This window comes from Schistocerca serialis, chromosome 4 (assembly GCF_023864345.2).
Source record: "Schistocerca serialis cubense isolate TAMUIC-IGC-003099 chromosome 4, iqSchSeri2.2, whole genome shotgun sequence".
Taxonomy (NCBI): Eukaryota; Metazoa; Arthropoda; class Insecta; order Orthoptera; family Acrididae; genus Schistocerca; species Schistocerca serialis.
In genome coordinates this window covers 171,815,670-171,841,320 of record NC_064641.1, presented here as the reverse complement: position 1 = coordinate 171,841,320, position 25,651 = coordinate 171,815,670, and the positions used below count along the sequence as shown (strand labels likewise).

The 25,651-nt window shown below is 37.8% G+C and overlaps 1 protein-coding gene across 1 annotated transcript in view; it reads left to right on the top strand.

Moving 5' to 3' along the window:
• LOC126474337 (kazrin) overlaps window positions 1–16,937 on the top strand; it is an 857,979-nt gene extending 841,042 nt beyond the window's left edge. The window contains exon 21 of the mRNA XM_050101804.1: window positions 15,287–16,937. Within this exon, the coding sequence (XP_049957761.1) occupies window positions 15,287–15,586 (300 nt within the window). The 3' untranslated portion in view covers window positions 15,587–16,937. The remainder of the gene's footprint in view (window positions 1–15,286) is intronic.
• Window positions 16,938–25,651: the final 8,714 nt, after the last annotated feature.

The window sequence follows — 25,651 nt, the reverse complement described above, 5'->3', positions numbered from 1 at the left end:
TATGTGGCAGAAGGTAATATGTTGTCTGACTCTTCTTGGAAAGTGCTCTCTTGAAATTTCAATAGTAAACCTCTCCATGATGCACAATGCCTCTCTTGTAACATCTGCTGAACATTTCTGCAATGCTCTTGTGCTGACTAAATGATCCCATGATGAAATACAGCAGTCTTCATTGGACCTTCCCTACCTCTTCTATCAGTCCATCAATGTAGTAAAAGGCAGATTGCTACTTTGCTGTAAAGAAGACACATCAAGTTGCAGACAGGTACAATTAAAAGACATTTACATAAAGCTTTTGGCCACAGCCTCCATCAGTAAAAGAGAGACACACACCAGTCATACATATATATGCACACATGAGTGCCAACTCCAGTATCTCTGGTCAGAATGCCACTCCTTTCTGTTAAGGATTCCAGACAGATGAATAGTGTTCAAGAATCAGTTGAACAAGGGCCTTCATGAATGAGTTACATTTTCTTAAGATTCTTCCTATGAATCTCAGCCTGGCATATACTTTTCCACTGTTTGCTTTACGTGATCATTCTACTTAGAGTCACTCTGAATAGTTATTCCTACATAATTTACAGCAGATACTGTTTTCAGCAATCTGTCATCAATAGTGCAGTTGTGTAGTAGTGGATTTCTTTTCCTATGTATGCACAATACTTTTTTTTTTACATTCAAGGTCAACTGCCAGAGCCTGCATCATTCATCAATCCTCTGCAGGTCATTCTGCATATTGATACTGTCTTCCAATGTTGCTACTTCCTAATAGACAACCATATCATCTGGGAACAGTCTTAAAGAGCTTCTGATGCATCCTACTTGTACATTTAAATATTTAATAAACAGTACCAGTGTTATCACACTTTCATGGAGTTCTCTGGAAATTGCATTTGTATCTGTCCATTTTGTTCATTAAAAGTGACATGTTGAGGTCTGTCTGCATGGAAGCCTTTACTCCAGCTGCAAATCTGTTCTGATACATGGTAAGCTCATATTTTTTGTCACTAAATGGCAATGTCAAATGCCTTGCTGAGGTCAAGGAACATGGGAGCAACCTGACCCTGTATTCTACAATGGTATGGATCTCTTGAAGGAACAGAGTGAGCTGAATTTGATTCTGTGGAATCTATGTTGTTTTTTATAGAAGAGATTTTCATTTTCCGAAAGATATGTTCCATAATTCTACAACAGATTGATGTCAATAATATAGACCTATAATTACTTGCATCTGGCCTATGGTCCTTCTGAAAAATGGAAATGACCTGCACTTTTTGCCACTCACTAGGTACCTTTCTTTGTTCCATTGATCTAAGATGAACTTCTGCTAGAAGCTGAGCAATTTCTTTTGCGTAATCTTTGAAGAATCTCACAGGTGCCATATCTGGTCCTGATGCCTTTCCACCAATCTTTAGTTCCGTAACCCAAAGTACTCACTTTAAGATCCTTAACCATTTGTATAAATTCTGGCATACCCTCCACAATCAGAATTAAAAGTTTTAATCTAGTGAGGAATTATTTGGAGTGACATTTAAGGACTAGAAATAAGATGAAAAAAGAAAGAAAATATGAGAGATGTTGAGTATGTTACCGTGTTATTATTTATTATTACTACATAATGTGTACCCTATTATCCTATCTCTAACAGTTCCGGCACCTGTTTTCTGGTTTGGTGGTAATGTAGTTATTACTCCATAAACTTTTACAAAACAATATATAACAGGTGCCAGAATGGTTACAGACAGGGAAAAAAAGGAGAGAAAAAATGAGAAACAGTAAATGAAGTTGAATATAAATTGGTTAATAATAATAATAATATTCTAACAAGTTCTATATACGAAAAGTGAAGTCCAAGAGGATGGTAGGATGAGAGTACATGTTGGAGAGGAAAATTACCCTTGTTTCACACTAACTCAGTTCTATCATTCTGTAACTAAAATACAAATTTTGACCTACTATTCTCTCTTCACATCTAAAGAATTCAGGGAACCTGTGCTGGATGGGAGGATCCAAATAGTCTGTGTGGTTTAGCACATATGTGATCCCTTAAATCATGCTGTAAAGTATGAACACTACAGATTCCTAGGACAGAGAGTTCTTCTGTGTAATTCACACAATCAGTCAGTTTGATTGCAGGCAGAGAGGAGAATAAATATGAGAAAATCTTCATGGATTGTTGGCTAGGGAAAAGAATGACAGAAGAAAAGTTCTGATGTTATGATTGTTTTCAAGTAGTTACAGAAAACATGTTCCTCAAGTCACATACAATTCCATGGACATTCTGCAATTTCATACTAAGAAAAAATATAAAAAATAATAGAACATAGTCACTCGGTCACTTTGTCTCCAAAGACAGTACGTCATTCTCTCCTAGATTAAAATTTATGAACAGTACATTCCACTGAAAAGTTTTCTGTAGTTCACATGTGGGCTGAATCTGATAATTGTGGTTGGTCATGACCCTTGCTGTATAAAACATTCTCGGGCTTCTTGCTGTATCAATTCAAGGTAATACCTCTCAAGCTTTCAATGATGTCCACTATTGTCTTCTTCAGGAGCAACTGACTGTAAAAACTGCTGCTGTGGTGACCTTATACATGGTGAGTCATGAGGTTTTCCCCCAGTTTTTGCAGAGTATTCCTTAGGTTATTTGGAACAAAAAATGAAAATAAAGTAATGGGATCAGATCCATAATTAAGGAGCTACAGTAACTAAAAAAACTCAGGAAAATGGCAGAAAAAACTTTTATTGTATGATTTCACTATCAAAAATGCACATAATAATTAATTTAAACAATTTTGTAACAGTCTCTTGCATTCTCAGTGGATTTAAGGGAAGTGTTCAAAATTTCCTCCCTGCATTTGAAGGGAGAGGTTTCATATGGGAGTGAACCGCACGAGTAGCATTTCGTAATTTCACATGCTCATTCCTTATTGACATTGCGGCATCGAAAATGCATTGTATCAATTCTTCTCGTGTTTCCACCTTAACTTCATACACTGTCTTTCATACACCCCAAGATGCAGCTATCTAGGGGTGTTAAATCAGGGGATCTGGTAGGCCAGTTGATAGGCCCCCAAGACCTATCCATCGAAGTGGGAATTGCAGAGTAAGATAAGCTGTTACCACATGGTGGAAGTGTGCAGGTGCCCTATCAAGTTGGATGTACATGTAGCATCATGATTCCAGAGGAACATCTTCAAGAAGATACAGTAGGTCTTCTCGTAAAAAGTTACTATACATCTGACCATTTAAATTTCCCAGAAGAATAAATGGCCCCAGTAACTGGTCACACACAACATCACACCAGACATTGACACTGAATTTGCTTTGAAATTGAGATACTACCATGGCATAGGAATTTTTGTCTGCCCAGACATACATGTTATGCATGTTGTCAATGCCATCTCTTGTGAAGGTTGCCTCCTCACTGAACATTATGAAGCAATAGAGTTGCCGATTTACATTTAACCAGTTACAAAAATGCAAACAGTTGGCACAATCATGTGGCTCTAAATGGTGAACCTTCTGCACATGAAAAGGATACAGTCCATTCTCAAGAAGAATCCTACATACCTTACATCGTGTAACGTTCAATCGGGTAGCTAGGCGTCCTGCACTTGAATGGGGACTGTGCTCTACTGAATTAAAAATGTTTTCCTTTTCTTGAATGTCACAATGTCTTTCAGAGTGAATACAAATCCTGGAAAGAGTACCAGATTCTAGCAACGTCCAATATGTTCCACTAAATGTTTTGGCACTGGGAATCCTATGATCAGGATACCAAGTGTGATATTCGGCAACAGCAACTTTTGCATTACCATAACAGAAGCCGAAAATATACACCATCTCTCCATACTCTTCCGATGAAAACTTGTATGGCATCGCAAAGTGTATTGTACACAGGAGACAGTAACATTAAACAGTAACTGCAGTATCAACAATGTGGATGTTGTGCAAACGTACCACTCGTTGCACTTGTCTACCTAAGACTGATTGTGAGTCCTGTGAACACAAGAGCAGTGCTCCATACACTGTGTCATGTTTTGGAACTCTGTTGTAGTTCCTTAATTATGGAGCTGATCACATTAATGTATCTACATTTTTTGTTCCAAATAACCTAAGGAATAACCTCCAGCAACTGGGGAAAACCTTGTGACTCACCCTATATAGCCCAAACACGGCTTCTCATTGGTTGGTAGTTACGGTATGTCATGCTGTCGCTGATGGTGTCAGTATCATCTGCACTGGTGGTGCCACCTCTCCTGCCGCAGCGAAAACTTTGTGATGAGTATCTATGGCTCTTCTCTGCATTGAGAGCTTACTCCCATGCACTGCTAAGATTTTATCTGACATCACAGTTGAAGATTTTCTCATACATTCTGAGTCACAGTATGTGGGCACCTGAGACAAAACTTTTGTTTTATCAAACAGTATTTTATGTTTGCTTGTGATACTGTGCTCAGCAACTGCAAGATTTCTCATGTTCTTGATTTTTAATATGCCGCTCATATTCTACACAGTGGTCAGAAATGAACTGACCAATGTAATTGCTTCTACACTCACATGGGATGTAAATCTCAGGAATCTGAGGCCGAGACTGTCCTTAACAGGACACAGAAACTCCTTTACCTTCTTAGGCAGTCAGAAAATAGTAACTTGATATCATGTGACACACAGCCACTCTTTCCGAACATATATTTCAGATGATTAATTTTGGAATCCAAGTGGTCTTCATCAGAAACAGTTTTTTTCTGTGTACCAGTGTATTTAAAGTTGCTCCCTTCTGGACTGGATGGTGAAAACTCTGGACATTAAGATACCAATCTGTATGTGTCATCTTCCAGAACATCTGAAAATGGCACCCTTCCCTCTTTCTCTGTCTTGACAGTGAACTAGATGTTTTGGTGATGCTGCTCATATGTTTCTGGAAGTGCTCAAGCCCTTTAACACCATGTGGCCAGATCATAAATGTGTCTTACACATAATAATAGAATGAAGATGGATGAAAGGGAGCTGAATTTAATGCATGTTCCTCAAAATGGTCCATAAAAAAGCTGGCCATTGCTGGAGACAACAGAGAACCCATAGCCATTCCATCCATCATTTCATAAAATTTACCACTGTACAAGAAGTAGGCAGTCATCATCACATCAGAACAACTTTATTATTTCAGGAGGAAAGTGCTCTGTCAACAGTTTCAATGTGCCCTCCACAGGAATTTTTGTAAATAGTGAGGTCACATTCAGGCTGAATAAAATATCATTTGGGCCAACTATAATCTGTTTAATTTTCTCAATGAACATCTTGGAGTTTTTGATGTGATGTTCACTGCAACCAACTATCAAAGCCATCAGCTTACTTAAATATTGGCCACCCTGTAGGTAGGACAACCAATGGCGCTAACAATTGGCCTCAACTGAATATCTTCCTTATAGACTTAAGGTAAACTGTACAGCCTGGGAGGTCTAGGAGATAGTGCTCTAGAATTTTTAATGCATCCTCTGATAGACCAGAATTCTTCAGGAGCTCCACCATTTTTTTCTGCTATATGACAGAGATGGATCCCATTTTAGTACCTAGCTTGTGCAGAACATCAGTGCATATTAAAAATTGAGAACTGGAGAAATCTACAGTTGCTTGGCACAGCCTCACAAACTAACATAAAAAACTGTTTGACAAAACAAAAGGTTTGTCCCAGGCTCCCACTTACTGGGCCTCTATAATTAAAGAGCTTGTAAAAATAAGAATGTGTGGGAAAACCTTCAACCGTGATGATGGATATAATCTTATCAGTGCATAGACTTGAGCTCTTGATGCAGAGGAGAGCCATTGATATTCATTGCAATGTTTACGTTCTGGAGGGAGTGGTGATGCCAGCAATGCAAATGTTGGCATCATCTGTGACAGCAAGACATAATGCCCCACCAATCAGAAGAAGCCTTCTTGGGCTATATGAGGCCACCACAGTAACAATTTTGACAGTCAGTTGCTCCTGACGGAGATGATAGTGGAAATCATCAAAAGCTTGAGGTTTTACCCTGAACTGACATGGCAAGAAGTCTGAGAAAGTGTAATACAACAATGCCATAGTGAATGGCTTCTTTCTCTGTGACTCTTTCTTTCTGCAGCAAAGTGTGTGTGGTTATGAAACAATCTGACAGATTAAAACTGTGAGCTAGAATGTGACTTTGGCCCAGGTCCTTAATTAGTGCCTAGTGTGGCACGGTTTTCCATATCAGTGGATACTCTGCAAAGTGAAAGATACATTCTAGAAATAAAGTCTAGACCAGGAGTTTTTCAAATTGGACATCATGGGTCCCAGGAGTGTCACAGCATTACAGTAAGGGCGTCACACTTGTTTTGTGAAAATAATAGTTTTGTTTACATGTTTTTCTGGATAAAGGAACAACATCTGTGCTAACAATAAATATCTAGAGGACTGGCAAGTAAGTGTTGTTACTATGACAGCATTATAGATGGTAGCCAAATTGTTCTATGTGATGCATTTATTTTTATTCAGTAATTATTTGTCAGGTGATTAGTTTTGTTGAATGCAGATCTTTTTAATTATTATCTTGTCTTTTGTGATTTATGTTTTTCTGTCAGAATTGTAAAATTTTTAAGTGTAATTGCAAAATGCAGTATTTCACATGTATCATGCAGTTCTAAAGATATAAATAGACAAAAATGCCAGAAGCATGACAACAGTTTCTTGAATTTCAGTTTCTGTGTACTACTGTTGGAAATGAAGAACAACTACAGTGTGCCATTTGTTTCAAAGTCCTAGCTACTGAAAGCATGCTTCATAATAAAATGAAATAACATTTGGATACAAATCATGGTAGTTTAGTAAACAAACCATAAGAATTCTTTTCCCACAAGTTATAAGAAATGATACGACAACAAAAACTTTCACTAAACAAGTTATGATTCCTACAAAGGCTTCTCCTGCATCTTACAAAGTTGCCTTCCTGTAGCTAAAAACAAGACACCTCACAGCTTACTTTACCAGCTGCTCTGGACATGATATTTATTATGATACGTGAGTCATCTGCCAAGTAACTGGTCAGTAGGACCTTTGGCAGACAACACTGTTAGCTGCTGAATAGTCGATATGCCTGATGACATCAGTTATCAATTGGTTGAAAAACTCAAAGGTAGTGGTGATTTTGCTACCCAATTGGATGAAGCTCCAGACAACCACATTGCTGCACATCTGATCTATTATGTGTGGTTTATACATGACAACAAATTTCTTTAAGATCTTTTCTGCAGGAAAGTAACTCTTGGAACAAAAGTAACAGATCTTTTTGAAATACTACACTCTTTTATGGAAGAAAACAACGTTAATTGGGAAAATGGTACAAGTGTGTGTGCAGATGGAGATCACAGTATCGCTAGCTTTTATTCCAGACTGCAAGCTTTGATCCTTAAAGAGGCTCCTCATGCTACTTCGACACACTATTTTATTTATTGAGAAGCACTGTCACCAAAATGTTGAGCCCTATCCTTGAATCAGTGGACAATGTGATAAATTTCATTAAAAGTCTGCCACTTCAGTCAAGATGTTTTCAACAAATATGCATTGATATGGTGACTGAACACATTTCTGTAATTTACTACAATACAATGTTGCTGGCTTCCAGATGAGAAAGTCTTGAAAAGCGTGTATGAACTAAGGAATTAACTACACTCGTACCTTGTTCAAGAGAAACATTTTGAGTTCGCAGAAGTCTGTAGACAGTGACAATGTTTTGAAACTGCCATATCTTTATGATATTTATTAAAAACTCTGCAATTGTCAAAAAAACTTTCAGCTGAGTAAAGAAGTGGAGTCTGTGTCTGTAGATCATTCAACTGAGCTCTGTGATTACTTTCTAAAATACTTTCCAGAACAAGCTGATCAACACAACTGGACAAAAGACCCTTTCAATACTCAGATTCCATTAAGAAGATCAAGAGCAATTTATTGATCTTTTTTCAGACTCCACATTGAAATCAAAGTTTGTTTCCTCATAACTGCTTGAATTTTGGAGCTTTGTGAAGCAGGATTACCTGAAAGCAGGTGACAAAGCCCTACAAATGCTGATACTTTATGTAATATCCTACTTATGTGAGGTAGGGTTTTCAGCAAAGACAGTCATCAACATGAAATATAGATAACAAATGAATGTGGGGAAAGAGATGCGAATCACAATTTCCAATCTTTTGCCAAGACTGAGAAATGATAGAAATGATGATGGAGAAGCAGGCTCATCCTTCTCATTGATTTCATTGCAAGAGTAAGACGCAACAACATTAAAAGTTGAATAAAATATATTATGTCAACAATTAATAATGAAATAACTACTCTTCTTCATTTTTAAAAAAAATTTAAATTTATTTACCCCACAATTTTGAGTCAGATGTCATGTGCACAGGGAGCCATGGATGTTTACTTTTAGGTCAAGGGAGCTGTGAACCCATAAAGTTTGAAAACTATTGGCCTAGTCTATGATTAAGCCACTTCTCCATGGTGTCCTTCCTTCCAGGAGAGCTACATCATCAAGAAATCCAGAACAGCTTATGTGTTAGAAAGTAGAAGACATGTATGATAGAACTGAGACTGTATATGAGTCATGCCTGAATAGCTCAGTCATTAAGAGGCTTGCCCACAAAAGGCAAGATTTCAAGTTTGAGTTCTGCTTGAGCAAACAGTTTTGCTTTGTCTACAGTTCCAAAAATTGAAAGTTTTTGAAAGAAATTAAAAATGATGTGGAGAGATGACATGTAAAATGAAGATGTGTTGGATGAAATAGGTAATGAACAAAATCTATAAAATAAATCTATCAGGCTGGCATGGTAAAATCCTGTAGTGGTTAATCTGGTAGTGGAGGAAACAGCAGAGAGAGATAAATGATAAGAATGATAAAAACTGGATATATAGTACACAGTATATTGGATGCAACTGATATGTAGAGACAAAAAGTGGAGCATAAGCATTAACAAAAAAGAGCACAGCGTCAAGCCAGATGAAAACTGTGATGATATTGGTTAGTTATTTGCATGTTAATTGGACTCTAATTGTAATCTCCCATTATGATGTTTAATATATCAGTTACTCTACAAATGGAATACTCTTTTTTACACTTCCATCTCCGAAGACTATTATTATTCATGATGCAAAAGTTGAAGAATCTTTATGTTTAAAAAGATCTATTAGGTGTGATTTCCATTTCAGGTTCTTACCAACATGCAACAATTTAGCATTCTCTACTTCATTTCATTGTTTCTAATAGTGTGGTCAGGCTGTGAGTTTATCAGAATTGTTTGTTTGTGTATTTACCTAAGCTCAGTGACAGTCCATTAACATAGAACCAGATAATAATGTTCAAGAAAATTTGCTGCACATTCTCAAGTGTTGAAGTTTCTCCAATAGGCTTGATTATAATAATTTTATAATTAGCCAAAGAGAACTATCTCAGCTTCTTAGATATGTGATGGCAGATTATTTATAAAGGGAGAGTCACACATGCCATAACACACATTTCACAAGGTGCTACCCAGAAGTTTCTGGAACTCATTTGTAGCTAGAGAAGTCTAGGTAGTACAATGAAATGCCGCAAGGTGCTACTGCACACAACCTTTGAGGGTTAGCCCAAGCGACTTTGAGCTAGGTGGTTGTGTTTAATTTTTACACACATTTCCTCATTCTTGTGTGCTGTGTGTCTTGCAACACTGATATGGTGGGTGTTTGGGAACAATGTCTATGCATAAGCTTTTGTTTCAGACTCAGAAAAACCACTAGGCAAACATGACATGTTGAAAGCAAGCATTTGGTGAGGATACCTTAGGTTACAACCAATCTTACAGCTGTTTTGAACATTTCCAGGATAATAGAGAATCATCTGATGATGATCCTTATTCAGAACAGCTGTCAACCAGTATTAATTCTGAAAATGTTGCTGCTCTTCAGAATACAGTGCTGAAAGATCGTAGGCAGAAGGTCTGGGATGTATGCTATGTCATGGTGCTGTCTTGTGGGGTGCAGCAGAGAATTTCGTTTAATGAAAGTGGGACAGGCAATTGGTTCCTCCATCATGACAATGCAAGATTACAAACTGCATTGATCACCCAGGAGTTTCTGGCAAAAACAAAATGACAGTTGTTCCTTATGTCCAATAATGAAACTCAAGCTAAAATGCAAAAGATTTCACGCTGTAGAGGAGATTCAAACAGTCATAAGTGGTAGTAAACAGGCTCACAAAAAATGCATTCAGCCACTGTATTGCAACATACCATCCTACCCAGTAGTCAGACACTTTTCATTCAGTATTTGTGTTTTGACACAGGAACACTGAGCTGGGCAGCCATCTTGTTGGACCACATACGCAATTGCTTATTCAGTCGTATCTCTTCTAGAAGAACAGGTAGATTCTTCGTATGAAAGTGTGCCTATGAATTTCCATTTTACATCCCTATGATGTAAGGTCCCACAATGGAATTTTCTATGATGCTGCACAGTACATTTATGGTCAACTAGCATGAAGTTGTACCTGATGAAGCCAGAGTGGATTTCCAGGTGCCTAATAGTGCTTGTTAAGTAAATTTACATTACTGTGATTTGTAAACACTACTTTGTCAGTAAAGAGCACATGTTTGAAAAGCATAGTGTCATCTCCCAGGTGTTGCAGAGCAAACTGTCAAAATTCTTCATGAAATTTGAAATTATGTCCTCAGAGTGCCTGATAAATGACATGAATTGGATAGACTTTTGTAGTTGGAGGATGCGAACAACACTTGTCTTGCTGATTCCACATTCCTTGCCAATTTGTCTCATGCCAAATTCTGAACTGGTAAGTGTCCTAGTCAGAATAGTGTCTTCATGTGTTCTGTCAGTTGCAGGCATCATCCTCATCCTGTGTTTGACGTTGCTGCCACCTGTTCACACTAGTGGCCCAATAATTCTTGCAGGAGCTTGCCACAACAGACAGTGACTGTCAGGATGGACATTCCTCAACTGCCGTACCATTTTGATACTATTTCTTTGACATTCACCATACAAAAGTGGTATGTCTAACTTCTCCTCATTGGTGTGCAAGCCTGCAAGTGAGGAATGCTGAAGCAGAAATTACCTGCCAATAAACAACATGGTTCCTGCTAGTTCAGCAGAGCAGACAAGTACAAGGTTCATTCAATAAGTAATGCCCCACATTTTCTTAAAAAACCATTAATATAATAGACAAACATCCTTGTTGGTACTTCACATTTGATGTTTGTTCTGTGCACCGGTAAAGTTTCAAACCATTCTGGCAGATGGCAGAGCCGTAGTACGTAGTACAGTGTGAAAATGGCATCTACATATGACTCATGTTACAGGCAGCGTGCTTTAATTGAATTCTTGTGTGCAGAAAAAGAAACTGTGGTGAAGATCCATAAATGTTTGTGTGCAGTGTATGGCAATGATGAAGTTGATAGGAGTATAGTTGAGTGATGGGTAAAGAAAGTTACAGCCTCAGGAAATGCAGAAACAGAGCTCCATAGCTAGCCATGCTCGGGATGTCCTGTCACAGCCACTGCTCCAGACGTGTTGAATCATGTGGATGCCATTGTTCATGCCGACCAGTGCATCACAACTTAACAATGGGCTCTACAGTTGTCGGTCAGCATTGAAAGTGAGTCTGCAACAATTAAGACTCTGGGATATTCAAAGAGGTGCCCTGGATGGGTTCCACGAATGCTCACAGCAGACAACAAGATTCAAAGAATGGCCATTTCATCCGAATTGTTGGAGCATTTTGAGACCAATGGAGAGGCCTTTCTGTCATGGATCATTACGGGGGATGAAAGCTGGGTGCACCACTTTGTGCTGAAAACAAAAATGGTGTGGCATCATCCTCATTCACCACAAAAGAAGAAATTCAAGTCATCCCCCTCTGTCATAAAAGTCATAGTGACAGTCTTCTGGGATTCTGATAAATGTGATGCCAAGAGGGTCAACCCCAGTTCAGAGGCATACGTGAAGACTCTGAATAAACTCAAGAACCATTTCCGACTTATTTGATCAGGCAAGAATCCTGCAGATATCTTGCTCCAACATGATAATACACATCCACACACAAGTCTGAGGAACAGGGAACACATGGCCAAATTGGGTTGGACATCATTGCCTCATCCACCCTACAGTCCAGACCTGGCACCCTAGGACTTCCATCTCTTTGGGACACTTTAACGATTTTCTACAGAGAACATACTTTGAAGATACCAAGAGTGTCAGTCATGCCAGGAAAACATGGCTACGTCTACAGGACAAGAGCTTTTACCAGCAGGGAATACATGCTCTTCACAACATTGGCATATGGCCATAGAACAAGATGGGGAATATGTAGAAAAGTAGGACATGACCAAGACATGTTGATGTATGTTGTCACCAAATTCTGACTCTGAACAATAAATATGTTCTGAGAAAAAAATGTGGGGCATTACTTATTGAAAGACCCTCATAAACAGTTGAAAGGCTTGATATAATGAAGTAGCCCTGCAAGAGAGCATTTACATGCAACAGCCGATTGCCTCTCAATTTTAGGATATTTCTCACATTCCTTTTTGAACAGTTGCTACCTCAAAGTTAACAAGCATAGACCACTGTACTTGTCATCTGAAGCATTTTGGATGCTACTGAAAAAAGTACACTAAACTCTCGCTAATACGGCCCTCAGTAGTCCAGCCTCTCAGTAATCCAGCACACTTCCAGCTTCTAGTTGTTCAACCTGAAATGATGTCTACAATAATGAAATTTCATCTGCAGCAATGTTGTTAGTTAATTATAATGTTCAACATTCAGGTACACCTTGAAATTGTGGCTTTCATTGCTGATCATTATCATGGTTTCTAAAGGGAAACACATTTTGCTAGACCTCAAGCAGAAACTCGAAATTAGATATAAACTGAACTGAGGTTCTTCACAGAAAACCACTGTTGCTGGCAACAAGGTTGCACGAGCAATTATCTATGACCAAACTTCAGCAGAAAAGAGGTAATCATAAGCTCACAGGAAAGTTCTGATGAAACTGATAAAGAAGAGGACATAGGAGAAGAGAACAAGGATATTTTAAACTGTTTGTGCTGAAGTTGGAGACATCTTCCTGGAGTACATTAAGCAACAATCAAAAACATGGCAGGACCTATGAAATGCTTGAAAAGCCGTTGTGTCATAAAGCATACTACCATTGTGTATCATCATGGTGACAATTAAAACTTTGGGACATGTTTAATAGCGAATATTGAGTGATACTAATATGCATGTATACACCCAAGGACTAAGTTTTAAGTAATAATGAACGTATCTTTTGATTTGATAAAGTACAATCCCTATGTGTTTATACTAAATTTTAGACACTCTCAACAATCTGGCACTTCTGCTAATCCGGCACCCATATGTGCTAGGAATGGCTGGTTTAACAAGAGTGTAGAATATATCAAAAAGTATATCATTCTATTTAAAAAATGATATCTGCTTCAATATCTTGCTCAATACAAGAGTGAGAATCTTTATTACATAGCAAAACCATGTGCCCCTTAGTATACTATCATTTGCCAAAAAACTCATTTCGATATCTGGAACCGTTCATGAAATAAAAGAAGTGTTACCCCTTGCATGACTCACCCTCCTATATAATAAAACAAAACAGATGCAATATCAATTCCTCTGGTACACATGTAATAATTATTCCACCGTGTACACTCCATAGATTTCTTAATGTGAAACACTGTATTTTGAGAGGATACAGATAAAAACAAGATATCTAATACCCTAATATTTGAGTTTCTCTGGGAGAATTCTGCCAACTGTCAAATAAACACTTTTCACAAGTCACAAAAAGTAGCGGTTGCCAACATTATGTCACTAAAGTTAAATTCTGACCTTATTCAAGAATAGAAAAATGGGCAGCATTAGTGGCAGTGGTTCTCCTGCAACGAGAAACAGCACATTAGTGTAATTGTTACTCAACAAATGAAGCCTTTTCTAAAATAATTTTAATGATATTTCTCACAGCCTGATATACCAGACTTTTAAGTACTTTCCCTAGACCTACAGTGCTTTGAGGCTGTCACCCATAGCTTGATGTAGGTTGGAGATAGTCATATCAATATTCAAAGTGCACTACTCAAGAGTCAAGTGGAAACTAAGATGGCTGCCCTTAAAATAAAGTTCCTCTATGCTCAGGGTGGGAATTAGTCTGCTGCACTTTGTTAACTTATCCACCACCAACTCTACTAGAAGTTAATGACTCTTCACTGGTTTGTTTAGTAAACACAAAAATATAATGGATACACACAGAAAGAAGTGGATTGTGCATCAGGAAGCCATTTACTGTTAAAGATTCCAAAGGCTTACATTCATAGAAGACTCAACCAACATATTGCTTCCGCCCTCAAAAAGACCAAGAAGGTAAAATTAAAGTTTTCAGGATCATACAGAGGCCTATGAAAGACATTCTTCCCCACTCCATTCACAACTGAAAGAAGAAAGGGGGTGGGAGGTGGAGGGGACAGGGGGGGGGGGGGGGGTGACAGTAGTACACAAAGTACCCACTACCACACACCACAATGTTGTTTGTGGATTATAAATGTAGACATAAATCTAGAATTGTCCCTTCAACAGCTCTATTTTTTGTCACAGTCTTAAAAACTGTGGAAGTTCCAGGACAAATGGTGTCACACACTTGTTATGAAGTCATGAAGAATCAAACATCATTTTTTCCCATAATACACATACACTGTTTTAAAAAAACTGTAAAATTTTACTTTATATTATAACTACACTTTTTCTTTAACTGCAGTAGTTCATTGTTTAATGTTAGTGATCATAATGTACAATGAAAAATTATATTTATGAGTTTAATCAACATTTTAAAAACAGAAAAATTAGAGCAGCCTTTTAAACCTCTTCCTGCAATTTTCTTCATAGTTTTCATCATGGAGGAGCTCGCAGGTATGAAAATTTATGCATAAGGTTGTTTCATGTAGAGTAACAGGCACAAATGCAGCAAAGAAGAGAAAACATTCTCATTCTTAGAGTCTGAGATCATGGATATTCCACTCCAGAAATATGACATACTTATTTTAGGAGCAAATATAGTTCGATTATTGAGCTCAAAATATTGAAGGCTTTTTCCTTGCCATTTGTTAATGATCTTAATTAAGAATTTGCTTAATGTATTTTAGTAATGATTAATGTCCTCTCACTTCGCTTAAAGGTAAATTTTCACAATTTAAAACTTTTATCTTCCTAACACAGGGGTCTTTAAGTCGTGCTTTGGGACTGAAGATGCGTCAGGACAACAGCAGCAAAAGAGACAGTCGTGACTTTACAGGCAATAGTAATGGGATAGCATCACCATCATCCTCATCAGAGAACAGCTCCTCAGTTATCAGTTTCAACTGCAGAGTGCCATCACCACAGCAGACAGATGCCAATAACAGTGCTTCACCACAGAGACCAGCAATAGCATCATCTGGCACATTGAAAAAGCGCCACCATCACCGTAGAGTAAAGTCCATAGGAGATATTGATACAGTAACAGTAACACCTGTATGAAGTTAAAGATCAGAGTATGTCATCTGTTTTAATTTCAAATGTTCCCAAGACAATCAAGTGGAATATGATGCAAAATTGTTGTATATCGGAAACAATATTCTTAAATCTTTTTCCAGATGCCTCAGAGTCTTCGTATTGAACAAAATTATTCGTTGACAAACAAAACAAAAATGAGGCATATCCGATACATGAGTGGACCAAGGTATAAGTATTAAATGTCAGTACTGTTACAAGAATGGAATTTTCACCAAATCTGTTAAGTCCCTGAATGTTTAAATAACTATGTGCAAAATGTAAACACCATGAGATTAAATATATCTAACTAAGCAGGTAATTTTCTATTAAAAATGTAGAAGGCTGCCTAAAAAAACATTGACAACTATGCTGTAGTAAGAATTTCCTATGGAACCCTTAGCACACATTCTCATGAAGGTACATCAGGCAAAATACATTAAAAGTTGTATCTTTTGGGTGTATTTATAACAACGAACACAACTATGAAATAGAGACAATTTCTTTTAATTAATTATTTGCTTCTGCTTCTGTTATAAAATTGCTGGATAAAATATCTTTACTGGAATGTTACTAGAAAACACCATTTTTCCTTTATAATGTGTCAGCCTTAGGTTAATTAATACTCATCACAATTTCTTTTGGGGCAGGTCTCAATTAATGACAACCCACAAGAATGAATGACCATACTGAGAAGCCCTTAAACAGTATATTTTTCAGATGAGATAAATCACATTTTTCAGAAATGAATAATTTTTTTACTGATGGTACACTCGCGTCATCAGACATTAATCTAAGTTAAAGTAGAAAAAGTGAATTGGTCCTCAATTCATGTAAAACATAAATGTGAATAATTAACATCTGTGTCAACCTCCTTTAGTTCATATGCAGTGGGCAGATGAATTAAACATGTCCAACTGTTGTTTTTTTCCCTCCCTTTTTCTTAATTATACATGAGCATGGCAACTGTGTGCCAAAGGGAACACAAAGGAAACTCTTCCCACATTGTACTGATAATTAAAAGCATACAGTTATAAATCTTGCTGGATACTGACTATTTCAAGTATCTATTGGGGTTCAGTGTGTAAATACCAACTGTGATATCAGCTATTTTATTGTAGAGTGTATGTGATGTCATTCTCCTTTATATATGATACTGTCTTGCATATCAAATATTCAGACGTCAGAATTGAGAGTGCAGCTTTAATCAACTGTTAGAGAAGAAAACAACATAGTTTTTGCTATACCTGACCGACTCTACAAAAAAGACGGGTACCACTCGTTAATATTGAAGCAATAGTGCTGCAATGAAAATAAAAATGTATTCCCATTTTGGATACATCCACACCTTTAATTTCAATGGTTCCTCACAAACAACTTGTCCACATAATCAAAAATTTGTTTGTTTATTTCTTATAGTACAAGGACCTTAAAACATTTAGAAAATGGGTTCATTTATAGTTTCACTCAAATAAAACAGCAGATCTATCACAATAAAATAATGCAGAGAAATACTCCAGTCAATATATCTCACATTAATAGTGCATTATGTACTACACATGCTCCTGATATTTATCAACTTTAATATCCGATGTGTTCTAATAAAGGAGATAGGACGTACTCGATTTTGTATGGGTGAAAGAGTTTATTTTGCAACAAACAATGCTGGAATGTATTTGCATTTGCTCTGTGTCACATATCATAAATATAAGACATCATATTCTTACATATTGCAAGACAAAAATATTGAAAAATGGGTATGCAGTAAAAAAAATTTAAAAAAAAACAAAAAACAGCTTATCATAAATTGCTTCAAAATATATTGTTGATGCTATGAGTAATAGCAGCTGAAAATTACTTAGATCTGATAACAACTTCTGAAAGCAGAGAAGCAGATAGAGGAGCACCAATGGTGATGTATAATGAAGTTTTGCTTTCAGTAAGAAATATCAACAATATTTCTTTACAGAGCACAGAAAAAGCTGAGTAAAATTATATTGAATGAAGAGGGAGACAAGTGAATGTTGCTGACTGTGGTTCTGAGTAGCTGAGAACCAGTTGTGTGAATAAACTGAAGTGTTATTAACCTGTATCTGATTATGTAATTTATAATGTGTATATTAAAGTATTAAAATGAATAAATATATGACAAAATCCCTTTATCTTATTGTTAGATTTCAGTCCCTATTACATCAACATAGAGATGTTTCAAAATGAGTGATAACTGCAAAATACGAATGCCGAATAACAGAGTGGTTACGTCATGGGCAACACATTGTAAGTTTATCATAGTGCAGGACCCTCGTTATTCTCAAGTTTCTCTGGATTGCCCCTTTTTCAGTGGGGAGAGGGGGGATGGAGGAGGTAAGACCACATGTGTCTACAATTAAGGTATCAGCTTTGCTGACAAATCATCTTCCCAAAGAAATTGCTTCTGTCCCAATTCTTTAAATTTCGTTTTTGGAAGGAAATGTATACAGGACAGTCTAATATGTGTGCACACCAATAAAAGCATACCACAATTTAATGAGTAAATGGCATGCCTAAAATTACAAGGAGACAGAACAGCTAGCTAATACCAACCTGCAGTATCCAGGAAGGAGGGGCAAGTCACTTAGTCTGATTTCATTTTCTTCCCCCTCATCCTCACAACAGGTGGCTCTCTCTCAACCAGAAGTCTGTGATTTGCCACTCCCTCCTCAACTTCCCCAACCAATCCCACTTTCTTCCCTGTGGAAGTAACTAGATTTTCTGACATAAAATTACTTCCACACTCATTACTAATGCACCCTCCGAACAATGCATAGGTAAGGTAATTTCATAAATTTGCAGCAATACTGTTTGATTTCAATAATCGTATCCTCAAGAGTTTTTAATGTGCCCTTTCGCACCAGTATTAACTACCATGAGTAACAAACAAATCCTAGTCTCAAAAATAAGTACTTTCGCTAAATCTAAAAATAATTTTGGATTCAGATTTCAACCCAATATTGTTGCTTGAATAAGGGCGGGGGAGGGTGGGGTGAATATAAAATGTAATATATATATTGGAAAGCTCAATATAAATTTGTTGCTTAAATAATTAAAACTAAAATTTTGAAAGAATGATTGAAAAAAATTGGAGGGTACACACGTTTCCTGAGTGAACTTTAACTGGCACTAATATAAACAGACCTTCAATATTCAATACATTTATTCAAATTTAAATTTGCGTACTTCTTTTCCTTGTTACAGCCATTGTGCATAGAGCTTGGAAGGACGATACTGGTTCCAGATCACCCCTCTCCTGCTCACGCAAATTATTCTTGTCGGCTTTGATGCTCTTGCTACAGGATTCTCGGCACGTCGCGGAGAGATGAATACCGGTACATGGGTATCATCGCCGTGAATGTACGAATAAACTTTGATATCTTGATACCTTTCTTTAATATTTTCTATTGCACAATTGGAATGCACACTTCTGAACAATACCAGAAGAACGATGGAGAAAAGAAAAGAAGGAAATAACAATAATATGCTACCTTTTTTTATACGTTGATAACCCTGGGCGGTATGGGCATAGCCTTTATTTTTCTGCCATTGGAGTTATCCTATATGATTACCAATTTATACAGGCATGTCAACTCCCTCCAACACATACATACATAAGTTTCCTTCATAGCAAAGTGCTTGTTGTAAGTGCATAGTCTCATTACTGTCAGTCAGTATCCGCCCACTGTTTAGCTTGCGAAGCATGCACGCGCAGCTCGGCTTCCGTTGCTGTCTCTGCTCACTTTGACATGTTTAACACAAAGTCAGAATGCCCGTATCGTGCGTCCACATAATCCCTACTGCACAAACTCGTGAAGCCCGTATTCAGCGGCAAGATCTTTTGTGAAATCTTCGAGGTGGTGACAACTGGTTTCCATATCAGCGGCCCGAGGAATGTATTTCAACCCGTCGCTCGCACTGTGGGGATGGCAGCCGTACATCCAACATCCGCCAACAATGTAAGTTTCTTGCCGCTTCTATCACGTTGTCGAGCACAGAAAATTCATGTTTTTACAATGTTGTCAAGCACAGAAAATTAATGTTACACGAAGTATTGTCATTTTTTAATTCATAACGCGTAAACCCACATATCTCACACGCACACTTAACACTTTGCAGGCAGGTTTCGTATGTTTTTGAGCTTTGTTTTTGAGCGTCTTTCATACCATTGCATTACACAAAGCTTTTATAGTGTCCTTTCCACGTAATATACACATAACAAAAAAAGAAAAATTATAACTACGAAAATAAACTTATCCTATTCATCTGCTGATATGCCATTTTCGCTACTTACATACACTACAGTCTGATTATCATTTTGTTTTAGTACATTGTATCAAATTATAATTTCGTTACGTTGTTCAGTTCCAATAAAAAACGTCGTGTGACGTAGGCCTCCCGTCGGGAAGACCGTTCGCCTGGAGCAAGTCTTTCGATTTGACGCCACTCCGGCGACTTCCTCGTCGATGGGGATGAAATGATGAAGATTAGGACCACGCAACACCCAGTCCCTGAGCGGAGAAATTCAATTCCAATTATATGAGTGCTCCTTTTGCCTTACGTAACATTCATACAATACCGGTAATAGATTTGTTTTCCCTTTATGGCATAAATTGACACGCATTTCATTCTAATTCACAGAGACTTCTTGTCGGAGCATATTTATCAATTTAAAAGAATTAAAGAAGTAAACAATAGTCGATGCAACATAGTCTACGCTCTGTTTAAATAACTACGCGGGATCTCACCTCTCTAGATTTCTCCAGGAAGGATCTACACACTACAGTGTTAAGAAAATTTCACGGAAAGGCATTTAGGTGCTCAGTTACGGCTCTTTACTGGACTTAATTGTGATCCCCAGAACAAAAATAGTTGTTTACAAACATAATGTAAACCTGTCCATACCACTCGTATCGAATACTAATTCACTGTTTAAAGTGCACGTCAATATTTACTTGTTATGTTCATTGTATAAAGGTTAACCATTTCATATTCTGAGGTATACATCGATTGATTGATCAATACTATATGTTATGTATGAGCGTAAAATAGGGTTTTGTATAAGTAGCAAACGTGTATAAAAATTCCAATGTAAATCAGATGTTTGACGCTTTCATGAGTAGTCGACGCTCACAGTAGTTAGGTTTCTATCCCCTGATTATTTGGTGGTGCTCCACCCTAGTTCAGCATCGTGATATGCGACGTACTGCAACTGTATTCTTCTACACATATTTTCACACTATCACGTTCATACATATCATAAACTTACAACTATATTTACTTGCGGTGCGGCTCTTTCTTATGTTAATATGGTACCTAACACTCCGCAAGTATTTATCTTTCTTCACTTTAGGACGTGTCGATGCATCGTTCCCTGGAAGAAAGAACTTAATACTAACTTTAAACTAAATTTTCATAAATAAGTGTACAGTGGCTCGATGTTGCCCTAACACCTCTGTGTTGCAGATGCCATGCTACATTTATTTAGACCTCTGGCTGATTTCTGTTGGTAGCCACAGGGTACACGTAACGTAAAAAACTGTAAACTACGAATGTAATTTATAACAAAATCTGGTGTCAACATATTTCTAACGTCATAAAATCTGTATGCATACATACAAAAAAAAATTCACTGAAGATGCCTCAAGTGTGGTGAAACATGTTTGGGGCTGAAAAAAATAATTGCTTTCTTGCAAGAAGGTGGACCCATTTTAAGTTATTATTTCTTGCAAGTATAGAAATAGAGCTTAAAATTACACAATGAGAATAATCTCTTGGTTAGTTCCTAGCCGACTTGGATCATCTTCGGACCACACTCAAGTGATGATGTGTGGAGACGATGGCCATAGCAGAAACTGTGGATACCACCGAATCGTGTCAACTGCTGGGCAGGCTGGCGGTTATCCCTTAATATACCGGTTTTCGGTTATATCGTTTTCTTCCCACGCCAGTTTAATCTGACTGTCAAAACCATTCAAAATTTTCGGTTTTTTATTCGTACTTGTGGGGGGTACCCGACTTCGATCAGCGAGTTGATGTTATATTCTGTGGTAGTTGAAATAAAAGTATAAACTTTAAAGTATTGGAGGTAAAAATATTTTATCAAAAACATATTCTAACTATTTAAAATACATGTTAAAGTATAAGAGGTAAAAAGTTTTATTATACTTTTCTATAAACAACATTTTTTCATTTTGTTATTGGGGGTATATAAGTACTAATTTTTCGAATTACGTAGTCGAGAGAAAGCTACGTATAGTTCACCATGAGAGAAGCAGGTGTCTTTGAGGTTGATGTCACAATTTTTAAAGTTTTTCCTTGCGCTTTGTTAGTTGTAAAACTGTAGGCTAATTTGATTGGAAATTGCAGTCTCTTAAATTCGAATGGCAGTTCAATAGAGATCAGTGGTATTCTGGGGATAATTAGTTTGTGTCCTTTGTACTTGTGTACTTTGTACTTGTGTCCTTTGTACAGTCATAAGTTCAGTATCGATGATGTACTCAGTAGCTGTTTGACTATCATCCATGTTCCATTACATAGTTTTGGTGATTTACGTGTTCTGAGCAGTACGATCAGGGATCCAGTTTTAAGTCGAACGCTGTGTAATGGCTTTTCTGGTACTTGCAAAGAGTTTAGAAATTCCATAGGGCAGTTCTCACTTTCTTCAACGTTTACCATCACGTCGATCGATTTGTATAGCTATTCGCTCTTCCCCAGGAATTTTCTTTTGAATGTTAAAGATGATATCGTCAACAATATTATTTTTAATTGCCAAAATTGCCTTTCCAAATAGCCAGTGTGACAATTCACACTGGCTATTTGGAAAGGCAATTTTGGCAATTTTGCAAACAATGTTTGGATAAATTTGGTCGAGAGTTCGTTTTCAGCAGTGGCTATGTTGCAGAAATCACTGTTGAGTTTAATGAAGTTGGTCGTCTGATCAGTGGGATATGTGCCTTCACCTATTTGTAAAAGTTGTTGAACAAAATGTGCTGTTGTTTCATCTTTCAATAGTTCAACTCTCATATTTTTTGTTAGTCACAAAGTTTGTATGTGTGGCCAGATATGTGATTTTTTAAGCATGCATTCATTTCATCTGCTGTGGTCAGTGGGATATGTGCCTTCGCCTATTTATAAAAGTTGTTGAACAAAATGTGCTGTTGTTTCGTCTTTCAATAGTTCAGCTCTCATATTTTTTGTTAGTCACAATGTTTGTATGTGTGGCCAGATATGTGAATTTGTAAGCATGCATTCATTTCATCTGATGGTGTTGACTTGGGCATAACTGGAAGTGTTTGTCGAAACTCTCCTGAGAGTATGTACAGAGCTGGTCCCATCATTTCAAAGTTTCCTCACAAGTCCCATAATGTCCTGTCCATGGCTGCCTGTGATTTTTTATCGTCGCAGAAGATAATTTCAGCCTGCTTTAGAAATTCACTCCGTCCAAGTGCACTTGTGATTTTACATACCGGGATTTGTTCTTTTGCTGTATTCAACGGTAGTTGTAGGGTGGAATGGGCAGTTCGTCCACCTTCCATAAGCGTGGATGCAGTGCCGGATGATGCCAGTGCAAGCGCGATGTGTTGTTTAGCACGTATCTCACCAGAAACGCCTCTCGGTGCCATCTGGTGCGTCAAAGTAAATAATTCCGCCAGTGTTGTTGTCTATCCAGCCCATGATAACGTTGTAAATTTCCCATTCATTGTCACTGATGAGTATTTTGTTGAAGTAGTTCGTTGATGATGTAGCTTTTTTCCTTTGTAATTTCAAACTTTAGCACACTAATGGCATCTTTTCGTGGTGCTTACATCCCTTTGTACTAAGATCTGGTTGTCACTCATACTCTCTTTGAAGGAGTCCCATAGTTGCTTTGGATTCGATGGGTTACATTTTGGGGTGAGTGAATGCACGTAACCGTCAAGAGTCTTCATATGTGCGAAACATGTTCGCCCCCATATTTTGTGTAGCAACATCCGGAGAAAGAAACATTCGGCATTGTTCGGATGTGCGGCGTTTACATTGCCTAGTGCGCCAGTGTCCATGATTCCTGGATGATCTTCTAATTATTTTCGTCATTGAAAGATTTTTCTTGTTCCACACATAATAGGTAGGGACGTGGACATAAAGTAATGTATTGCTGATGGCTCCGTTTGGCACTGTTGGTAAAAAGCTGTTAATGTTATGTTCTAAGCTGGCGCTACTTCAATTTTTCTGGAGGTGTCTTTCGTGAAGTAAACTCTCTGTCCATTCTCCAAATGTACTGCTAGATGTTGCACAGCTGGTTCACTTTCGTGTATGGAAGAACCGAAAATCTGCCATCTTGCATCGTTACTGTTGTGTCTTCCTATTTTGTACATGAGGATCTCGTATTGTTGTTCGCTATCTTTGGCTATTTGAAATCCTGCCAAGTCACTGCCTTTATTAACATACTTTTATTTGAAGGATTTCACGGAACTGCTGTATTATATGTTTGTGCTCTTGGAACATTTTGGAAAGTAGTGTGTTATATGGTACTACCCACTGATTATCTATTTCCAGTTCGTCGCTGTCTAGTATTCGTATTTTTGCTGTGAAACCACCGTTTTTGGATAATCGTTTTCTGTATTGGGGATAGCCATGAACTCCAGTTTGTATGTCGTCCAAGTATGGTTTCGGTTTTTCATTTTATTTTATTTTATTTATTTTTTACATTTTCCATCACTCATAGATGAAGAATTTGGATTTAATGGCTCGCATGGTCCGTGAATAATGTTTTTCGCTGCTATATCTTACGGTTATGGATCTTCTTGTGGATTGGGAAATTCAGCTTGGATGATTTTGCCCATATCCGTGGGACAAATTTTGTCATGTAGCCATATGAGACTGTGTGAGCGAGGCATTTCTCGTGTTTACCATTCGATAGTGTACATTCAGTATCTAACGGTTCCAAAGATATTATATTTTCGATGACTTCAACAAATCTCATTTGTTTTTGCCAGAAGACTCGGGCTATTATGTCCTGTCGATGCCTGGGGGCTTGTTCGCATCTTAATTATTCTTTGATTTCTGCCACAACGAGTCGCCTCTGAATGTTATGGAGAGGTCATGTCATCCATATTTTCTTATGTAAGTCATGGCGTCTTGAGTGTATTTTTGCATGTGTCTCGGACTTCCTATGTATGATGAGGATAAGATTACTATTGTTCCAGTATAGTTTATGTTCGGATGTGCGGCGTTTACACTGCCTAGTGCGCCATTGTCCATGATTCCTGGATGATTCACTTGTTTTCGTCATTAAAAGATTTTTCTAGTTCCACGCGTAATAGATAGGGACGTCGACCTAAAGTAATGTCTTGCTGATGGATCCATTTGGCAGGAGAATGGTGTCGCTCAGGGGAGCGTTTTAATTGGCACGGCTTTCGCCATCGCAATCAATAATATTTCAACCACAGTGCGACGTCCAGTACTATGTTCCTTATTTGTAGACGACTTCTCCATCTTCTGTGCATCCTCCAGCCTTGCCACGGCTACTCGGCAATTGCAACTGACGGTCAAACGGTTGGAGGAATGGTCTCGCACCACAGTTTTTAAATTCTCATTAGAGAAAACAGCTTGTGTTGCTTTCAATCCTTCCCACTCTCTGTTTAATCATCATTGTAGCCCCCCTTATAAAATTCCTCCATGATCCCCTATTCAGTGCTAACATTGTTTAATTTGTCTGTTTTAAAACTGGGGGACACCAATCTCACTTTTAAGGAAAAGGTGAAGTATCTGGGTCTTATCTTTGATGAGAAGTTAACATGGTTGCCACACCTTAAAGAACTGAAACTGAAATGTCTCAAGGCCTTAAACATCCTTAAATGTGTTAGTCACAGGTCTAGGGGAGCCGACAAAGCACGTCTGCTCCAACTTTATAAGGCCTTCGTGCGACCCTGGCTTGAATACAGATGCCAGATTTATGGGTCAGCAAGGCCTTCACACCTTAAACTGGTACTAGGCTGTCAACAGGGGGCTATCGCACGAGCCCTGCTGTTAGTTTGTGTG